General features: G+C 43.7%; 1 protein-coding gene across 1 annotated transcript; it reads left to right on the top strand.

Annotated features, from left to right (window-relative positions):
- Nucleotides 1-1,241: 1,241 nt before the first annotated feature.
- On the top strand, nucleotides 1,242-4,277 carry LOC311616410 (normal mucosa of esophagus-specific gene 1 protein). The gene is made up of 5 exons (XM_084871768.1): nucleotides 1,242-1,407; nucleotides 1,534-1,595; nucleotides 1,701-1,789; nucleotides 2,677-2,737; nucleotides 4,002-4,277. The coding sequence occupies exons 2-5, from the start codon at nucleotides 1,560-1,562 to the stop codon at nucleotides 4,068-4,070; spliced, it is 255 nt and encodes an 84-aa protein (XP_084727894.1). The 5' UTR covers nucleotides 1,242-1,407; nucleotides 1,534-1,559; the 3' UTR covers nucleotides 4,071-4,277.
- Nucleotides 4,278-9,627: the final 5,350 nt, after the last annotated feature.

The raw sequence follows: 9,627 nt of genomic DNA, 5'->3' as shown, positions 1-9,627 counted from the left end.
TGGTTGCGGGCACATCCCCAGTAGGGGGTGTGCAGGACGCAGCTGGTTGATGTTTCTAACTCTATCCCTCTCCCTTCCTCTCTGTAAAAAGTCAATAAAATATATATTTTAAAAAAATCTATTACCTATTAAAAGATAATAAATGATGATGTCAGATCAAGGATTTCTTTGACTCTGTTTCCCCCCCAAGTTTAATGGGGTAATATTGGTTAGTAACAAATTTCAGGTGTACACCTTTATAAAACATCTATATTGTATGCTCACCACAGAAGTCCAGTCTCCTGCCACCATATATTGACCCTCTTCATCCTCCCCACCTCACTTTCCCATTGGTTATCACCACCCATCTGTTGGCTTTGACTCTGTTTTAATCTGATGTGAGAGTGGCTCTGGACAGCTTCCAAAAGTTGTTCTTAATTGGTGAGAAAATTAAAATACTTCAGTTTCTAAGCACCTGGGAAGTATCATTAGCTTTCCCTGTGCATTGAGCAAAAACTCCTTTCTGAGCCACATTAATAGCCTCAGAAAAAGGTACACCCCCAGACCTGCCAAAATTGAGCAAATCCAATATTTGCTAAACCTGGTAATTAGGTATGCACTGATGGGTAGGCAGAATTAATTTTAACAAGAAGTATTTAATAAAGAATATTTTTCGTACAAAGCCTGAGCTGGGCTGACTACAATCTAATTCCTGGCATGTGGGAACCAAGCAGTCACAGTTCCACGTCCCTGGAAGCCTGGGTTGCAGCAGCCGGAGTAGGTACTGGAAGTTTCTGGTGGGGAGGGGAAGCTCCCTTGAGGGGATGACGGGCTTTGGGCAGCCACAGAGGATGAAGTGTCCTGAGTGGGTTCCTTTGGGGTTTGAAAGGTGGAAGCTGTACCTGCTAGTGTCATCCAGGGGAAGACCAAATTCCATACTGACCTTGCATCTCCCGCAAGTTCATCCATCTGGGCATTCACTGAAGGGGGAAATGTGGCTTTCTGGGTGTAATTCTAATTTAGCTGCCTCTGGCTCTGCAGCTCCTTTTCCGAGCGCCGGTTTTCTCCCAGGCCCTGGCCGGCAGCGGTCCCCTGGTTCTCCGTTCCACCCGCTGGGCGCCCGGAGCGCCAGCGCCCAGCCAAGGCGGGCGCGGACGGCGGGTGATGATCGCGGCGAACGGCAGGGGGCGCCCGCGCCCGCATTCGGCCGCGCAGGGTCTGCGCGCGCGGCGTCCTGCAGGGGGCGCCCTCGCGCCGGGCGCCGAGCGGGGAAAGCGAGTCAGGACCCGCACGTCCCCGACCCGCCCCGTGACCAGGACGCCGCGCGCGGCCCTTCCGGGCGGCCGGGGTCAGCTTATAAGGAGCGCGGCCGCCGGGAGCTCGTTGGCCGTCAGCATCCTCCGCGCGCCCCGCCCGCCCCGCCCGCAGGTGAGCCCCGGCGGAGGCGCTGCCCCGGCGAGTCCGTTGGATCGGTTGGCGCCCGCAGTTTGGTCCCAGGGGCTGAAATTTGATCAACATCTTGGATTTTTTATTTTCTTTATTTACTTACTCTAGGTTTGGCATTCTACACCGCGGTCATCATGAACATTTTCCGAATGCTGATGAAAAAGAAGGAAGTGAGTATTTAAAGCAACTGAAAAATCTTGACCGAAATGTTTGATTTCTAAAGACGAAGCGTCGGGATTTACCCTGAACTTAATTCATTCAATGTTTTCTGTTAGCTCATTCCTTTGGCGCTGATCATGACCGTGGCAGCGAGCGGGGCGTCATCCTTTGCTTTGTATTCCCTGAACAGAAAGACCGATGTGATGTAAGTAGACATCATTCATAGAAACGTTTTTAGAAATGTTAGGATGGCCTTCCGTTTATGAAATGTATGATATCAATCCCCCCGCAAAACAGTCCTGCGGAGAAGGTGGTCAGGGCTGGAAAGCATCCTGGGATCAGAAGACTTTAAATTATGGTATTTATAAAACTAGTTTGTTCCTTAATTCTAAGTGTCCTTTTATCCACTGGCATGCCCTCTTCTCCTGCAGCAAAGTTTGATTTTTTTAAAACTTAAGTTTTGACATTTAAATGGTCTTTTGGGATATCAAAGTTAGGTGATTAAATGAAATTTTAAAAATGTTCAGTTTACTAAAAACAATAAAATAAAATTTCAGCGTACTAGAGAGATCTCTCCTAACGCAGTAAAGTTTGTAGACTTAGTTGTTTGCAATGGCCCTAATCTCAGCTGAGGACATAAGAAGGTAAAACACCATGCGTCCTGGAATATGAGGAAGAGAGAAACTTGAAGCTGAGCTCGCAGGGCGAGAAAGGGCGGCTCTGGAAGAGGGACCGGGGAGCCCGCAGTTCTCCGCCTGCAGAGGTCAAGCCCAGCCCTTCGGTTGGTCCCGGGGGCAAGGACATGTGTGTGTCCTCTTAGCCCGGACATCCACCCCTGGTGCTATTCAGCTGGGGAGAGCTTTCTCCAATCGAGCCCAGTATACGCAACCCAGACCTCCTGACCTGCAGACAATCCCTCATGTCTGAGCCAAACTGCGAAGCCCCTGTAAGGGATCTTCCATCAAGTGCAGTTAACATATGAAAGCCTTAGCATGCAACCTGGATCTGTCCCTAGCATGTGTATAGACCCGATATCAGAGTTGGTTTAAATTCACCTATGTTAACATTTAATCAGCTGTCTTTTGTGTGTAGCATTGATCGAAAGAGAAATCCAGAACCTTGGGAAGCTGTGGATCCCACTGTGCCTAGAAAGGTATTGCTGAATTAAAAGTGATTTACATTTAGCCAAGCCTTAGCACCATTGTCAGCAAAATAGATTTATACCTTTCTTTTAGGGTGCCATTTGGTGTGTGTAGTGTTAAAGAGAGTATTACAGAGTTGTAGAGATCTAGTTCAGACCCTTGCTCATTATTCACAGGCAATTTTATTTTTAAATATATATATATGTTTATAAGCTGAAGGGAGAGGGAGATAGGAACATCAATGATTAGAGAGAATCACTGACCAGCTGCCTCCTGCACACCCCCTACTAGGGGCGGAGCCCACAATCCAGGCATAGTCCCTGACTGGGAATCAAACCATAACCTCCTGGTTTATGGGTCGCCGCTCAACCACTGAGCCACACCAGCTGAGCTTCACAGGTGATTTAGACAACTTGGCCTCTCTGAGGCTCTCAATCTATAAAATGGGTACAATAACAGGGTTAAGAGGTTTAAAGAAGATAAAATACAGAGAGTCCTTTAGCACCATGCCCGGCCTCAAATATTAATATCTCATTTTTTTCCCATTATTTATCTACAGTTAATATAAGGTCTATTATGGCTCATTACAGGAGTTCTGAAAACAGAAGTTGCATTTTAAACAAAAGTAGCTAATATTCGCTTACCTTTTTGAGAGTATTGCAAATACTTTTTACATTTTAAATATTTTGGAAATGAGAAACATTTAGTCTGTTAGATTGAAACTATTTCAGTTTGTCGGGAAAGCTATTTTATTTTTAAACAAAACTTTCAAATAACTCAGTTTGACCTGGTGAGGACACTTAAGATCTTTTAAAACTACCGACATCGCCTCGGTCCTGAGGTAATAGAAAAAGTGAGGGTAAATGAGAATCTCTGAATGTGAGTCCTTTAACTGAGTAATTTCAGTGAGGAAACTGCCACACCCTGTGCTGGGAGCATCACATCCACACAGGGAGCAGACTACTCCGCACACTCAAAAACCACGGGGGATTTAAAAATCTAGATCCCAAATGGAAGGGGCCGGACGGGTAAGACCTTTCTCTCTGATCCTGTGACACTCAGGGACCCAAGGGCTTTTGGAGGTTTAGTGTGATAGAAACCAGCCCATGTTACTGTTTTGTCCATGCTTTAGAGATGGGAAAAGGAGGTGATTGTTTGGCTACAAATGCTAAGATGATGCTTTTTCTAAAGAGGAGTGTGGACAAATCCCAAAGGAGGGTGTAGGATGAAGGACAGAACCTAACGAAATGCTTTATTTTGCTTTTTTTATTTAAGCTTATAACAATCAACCAACAATGGAAACCCATTGAAGAGTTGCAGAAGGTTCGAAAGGCAACCAGATGACCAGTCCTGCCTCCCTCTCCCATAGAGTGCTCCGTGAATCTAGCGGAAACACTTATGCACAAGAGAGATTATGAATCCAGTGTGCAGACATGCTTCTGCTACGTTTCTAGGGCTTGCCTACATTTTTGGGCTCTGAATAAGGAATTATAAAGTTGGTGCAGCAATAACCACAGTCTAAAAAAATAAATTTCTTGCTGTAAATTTGAATTTTGAAATATTTATGTTTATGATGCTTGAATGTTTTAACATGTATAAAGATTCATAAATTTTATTATCTATAATAAAATACCATTTGTATAAGATTTCTTAAAGGTTAGATACCTATTTAAATAGAGAAAAAAAGTCTTATGGGAGAAAGAAACATTTTAAAGCATAGATTCATATTTTAATTAATATGCAGCACATATTTCTGTGTAAACTTTTATTCATCCATTAGAAATTTATTACGCACCTGCTATTAGCTGGGCACCTTTTAGATACAGGTGAGATAAGGCAATGAACAAAACCAAATACTGAAGGGAGATGAATAGAAGATGGTGACTAGAGTGAGGGACAGTGAGGAAGAGATGGGGTGTGAGACACACACGAAGACTCTCCTGGGATTCTGGGGGGGAGTGGTAATGGGGGGTATGTTGGGACTGGCCCTGGGGTGACCCTGTAAGTGTGGGAGGAGGGTGCACAGCACCCTGCAGAGCCTGGGGCCCCTTTACTCTGGCCAGTAGTGACTTGGAGACCAAAGGAGCCATCAAACCCAGAGTGCCCTTGGGGTCCCCTTTGAGTGTTCCATAAAATTGCTTTATGTTAACTTTTTAAAAATACAATTAAGATATAATTCACCTACCATAGTATTCATCCATTTAAAGTCACAATTCAGTGTTTTTTAATATATTCACAAAGTTTTACCCTCACCTCCACCATTTAATTCCAGAACATTTTTATCACCCCCAGAAGAACCCTCTGCTCATTAGCAACAATTCCCTATTCCTGACCCCTCCGTCCCTAGCTCAGGCAAACACTCATACACTCTCTATTCCCACCATCTTATGTGAATGGAATTACACATTAGGTGGCCTTTGTGTCTGGTTTCTTTAACTGAACATAATACTTTCATCTGTGTTGTGTCGTGTATCAGTATTTAATTCCTTTCTGAGACTGTTTATCAGTTGATAGATAAACAACTGTTTATTAGTTTATGGACATTGGTTTTTTGCTTTTTGGTTGTTATGAATAATGCTGCTGTGAATAGCCATGTACAACATTTTGTGTAGCCATGTTTTCTGTTTTTGTTTGTTTTTTATTTATTTTTATTTGTTTTTGTAGCCATATATTTTCAATTCTCTTGGGTACATTAGACTATAATAAAATAGATTCATTAATTATTTTTAACATATTTTTGTTGATATCAGAGAGGAAGGAAGAGGGAGAGAGAGATGGAAACATCAATGATGAGAGAGAACCATTGATTGGCTGCCTTCTGTATGCCTGCTCCTGGGGATTGAGTCCATAGTCCAGCATGTGTCCTGACTGGGAATTAAACCATGTTCTCAATGCTCAGCCACTGAGCTACCCCTGCCAAGCAATCATTAACTATATTAAATAAAGATGATAAATTATTTTTTTCTTAACTTCCCTTTGAATATAATAGAAATTTAAGAGAAGGGCTAAATTTTTTATCAACTTCACAGCAAAATTAACTAGCTCTTGTTAGAGACTTGGCAATTCTGAAAGGACTAAAGCAAAACTACTTCCACCAACCCTTCTTGCTTTCTTATCACTGAAAACTTTCCCAGATGAAAATCTCCAATGGTTGATCTCAAGGAATTACAATTACCAATTAGGAAGCACACTTTTATTTGCTTAAGCTTCTCAAGTGTGATATGATACCATTTAGGCAAATAAAAACAGTTGTGATGGTTGGTCAACTAGGAGAGCAAATTTGTGAGGGATGACTGTGCCTTTCAGATTTCAAAAGATTTATTTTAATTTTGGTTGTGTTCTTAGCATTTTTCCTGAATGTCTTAATTGGAAAAATTTTCAAATATGCAGAGTTGAACAATTGGTACAAAGAATTCTCTCTCTCTCTCTCTCTCTCTCTCTCTCTCTCTCTCTCTCTCTCTCTCTCTCTTTTATCAGTTAACATTTCCCCACATTTTATGTATCTCTGTATATTATGCTCTTTTATTTGCTTATTTTTAATTGATTTCAGAGAGGGAAAAGGAGAGAAAGAGAAACATCAATGATGAGAGAGAATCATTGATAGGCTGCCTCTTGCATGCCCCCTACTGGGGATTGAGCTTGCAATCCAGGCATGTACCCTTGACTCGAATTGTACCTGGGACCCTCAGTCCGCAGGCCAACACTCCATCCACTGAGCCAAACCGACTAGGGCTATATTATGTTCTTTAAAAATGAATTATTTGAAAATAAGTTACACACATCATAAAGCTTTTTATGTCTAAAAGAAAGGACATCTTGGCTGACTAATGCCATTATCATTTCTAAGAAACTGAACATTATTTCAATAATATCACCTAACCTATAACCCATTTCCGTTTTCTCTAATTGCAATGTCCTTTGTGACTGTACTCTTCAGTCTGTAATCCAACTCGGGGTTCAGTTGCCTCATTTGGTTGTTAGGTGGTTGTACTGAATATGCACACAATAAACACATGGTCACAAAAATGACTTCAAAGAATCTTGTGTTGAACTGCTCTCTTCCGAGTTTCATCTGGATAAGATTCTCTTGGATTGTGTACTTTGAACTTTACAAATTTTCATGTAATTTAAATAAGTACAATTATTGAGCATTCACTATGGGGCAGGCCTTGTGCTGGCCTCGAGGATCTGGCATAGGAAAGGGAGACACCTACAAGCACAGCTATGCAGTGACCGTGAAGCAAAGATAGAGGTGAGCACAGGGCGCAAAGGGAAGCTTCTCGAGGAAGATGGACCCTCAGGACCAGCAAGTCTAGTTTCTTGAAAAGGCAATAATTAGAAGTCAGCAAGGCAATGGTGAGCAAGACACTGGCAGAAGGAGAAGAGAAAAAAAGGATGCATTTGAGAGCGATTGATGAGAAGACTTCCAGGCTTCCTGGATCTATCTGGGGGAAGTCCAACATGACTCCGAGATTTCTCACCTGATTCGTTGGGCAGGTGGTGGTGCCAAGACAAAGAATACAGGAGGAAGAAGGAACGGAATGCTTAGGGAAGGGTGGACCAGGAAGAAAATGAACGAGACTCTGGAATAGTTGTGTCAGAGAGCTCAGCGAGCTATCTAGGCAAATTACTTCTGGAGAACTGCAGAGGTGTGAGCTGCAGGTGGTTTGAGTGGTGGTGAAGCCAAGGGCATACAAGAGATCGCCGACGGAGGGAGAGAGCATCTGAAGTGAAGTCTGAACAGAGAGGAGCGTCGTCAGAGGAAGAGGATCTGGGCCCTGATGGGGGTCGAGAGAGACGGTTAGGGAAGGAGCCCAGAGAGGAAGGGCCCTTACCTGTCAGCGGATTGTTCATTTGCAATTAGACCCATTCAGCTCGATGGCTTTGAGCCTTGAGCAGACATCTCTAAGTCTTTCTCACGTAAGATGTGAAGTAAGCTTTCTGAATAAAAAAAGTTAAAATCATATTACATATCACTAAAAACTGGAGTGAGGTCTAATTACTTATTCATCACACTTTAGTTGAGACTGTGGTAGAGAATGAAATTACAGGCTCTGAAATCAGACCTCTGTCACCCATGCTCTTTCTACCTAGGTTGCTTTGGACAAGGCTCAGATTCCTCACCTGTAAAATTGATTTAGTTTGGCCCTAGCTGGTTTGGCTCAGTGGATAGAGTGTTAGCCTGCGAACTGAAGGGTTCCAGATTCAATTCCAGTCAAGGCATATGCCCAGTTGTGTGCTCAATTCCCAGTAGGGGGCGTGCAGGAGGCAGCCAATCAGATTCTCTCTCATCATTGATGTTTCTATCTCTCCCTCTCCCTCTTCCTTCCTCTCTGAAATAAATAAAAATATATTTTAAAAAATTAAAATTGGGTTAGTTTGTACCTGCATGGGTGAGTTGTGAAGACTACCCTATATAATAAAAGCCCAGCGACTGAACAGCCGAACGACCAGAACAACCAGGCAACCAGTCACTAGGAAGCACACTGACCACCAGGGGCAAATGCTCAACGCAGGAGTCAGTGCACTCCCACAGAGGGAGCACTGCTCGGCTGACGGGGATGAGCAGCTGCTCCTGTGCAAACCCCGAGCCCATGGGCAGGAACCTGGGCTGCGACCATTGTCTCCTTGCCCCAGGCTCCTTCTCACTCCCTGCCATCTCCTCCAGATGCCCGCAGGCCACACAACACCGCCGCCGCCGCCAGGCTCACAGAGCTGACCCTGGAGGCTGGGAGGCAGGTTCATGGCCACCGTGGGACTGAGGCCCACTCTGCTGCCTCTCAGTGCAGTTATCCCTGGGACCGGCCTCAACCGGGTCCCCTGGAGAGGCGAGTGCTCCGGCTCCACAGAAGATGCTGGACCAGGGAGCAGCTGCTCAGAGGGCGGGACAACAGCCACTGGGCTGACCTGGCTGAGCGGTGCTCCCACAGCGGGCTGATCCCTGCAGGCCACGCCCCCCACCAGTGCACGGATCCCATGCACCAGGCCTCTGGTGTAAGATAATGGGAATAAAACACCTCACGTGGTACTTAACAGGTACTAGATCAATATGAGTTCCCTTCTCTCTTTTTAGGAAATTATTATCATTATAAAGTAAAAGCTCTTCATGTGTTTAAAATTATTTTCTTCCATGAATGAGAACAGTGCCTGTTTGAAATTCACACATACCTATTTGTGGTGACTGGCTCACCTTTGGTTCACAACACCCCTGGTAAACCTTTGCAGGAGCACAAACCCACAGATAAGTGCATCTTACATTCACTCTCACTGAACTCCTACACATATGCCCACATAGATGATCTCACTCCAGAAAAGATACAATAATTACATATATGATAAGTAATATAAAAAATAATCTGTAGTTTAGAAATCTATTTACACAAGCACATTACATATAGTCTCACATTCAAAAGTGAAGGTATGCGGTTTGAATAAGAAAGGAGGGTGAAGATTGTACCTAAGATTATGAGAGGAGTGGAATTAGTTTTTCTGCTGATTGTCCCGTATAATGCTTTTTCCCCCCTGCTTAGAAAGCTGCCTCAGGGAACTATAGAATCGCAAGAAACCAAGGCTTTTTGTTTTGGTCGTGGTTTACAGTGTCATTTGCCTGTGTGCAAATGCTACTTTAACATGAAAATTAGAATAAAAACAAGGAAAACTGCAAATTTTATAACTACAGCTCAATCACCTGCTATGACTTATATAACACATATCTAATAAAATACTTCTTGTTTGAACAGTGGGTATACTGTTCAGAAAATCAAACTCCACATTTTTGCATTTACTTCAAGTGATGGATGTGGGTTTTCCTCAGGTATGTGCTACAGTGAAGTTCATACTATTCCCGTGTCCGTGCAGACCACCTGCCTCAGACAGGCGACCCTGCTGTGTTCCTGCCTGA

Source organism: Pipistrellus hanaki (genome assembly GCF_964339955.1).
Source record: "Pipistrellus hanaki genome assembly, chromosome: 1".
Classification (NCBI taxonomy): Eukaryota; Metazoa; Chordata; class Mammalia; order Chiroptera; family Vespertilionidae; genus Pipistrellus; species Pipistrellus hanaki.
Note: the sequence above shows the minus strand (reverse complement) of the source record. Positions and strands in the feature narration are given on the sequence as shown.

Excerpts from the sequence above, each read along its gene's own strand:
- LOC311616410 (XM_084871768.1), top strand. The coding sequence starts at position 1,560 with ATGAACATTTTCCGAATGCTGATGAAAAAGAAGGAA. Across the intron at positions 1,596-1,700 it reads TGCTGATGAAAAAGAAGGAA|CTCATTCCTTTGGCGCTGAT; the intron begins GTGAGTATTTAA and ends GTTTTCTGTTAG. Across the intron at positions 1,790-2,676 it reads AACAGAAAGACCGATGTGAT|CATTGATCGAAAGAGAAATC; the intron begins GTAAGTAGACAT and ends TTTTGTGTGTAG.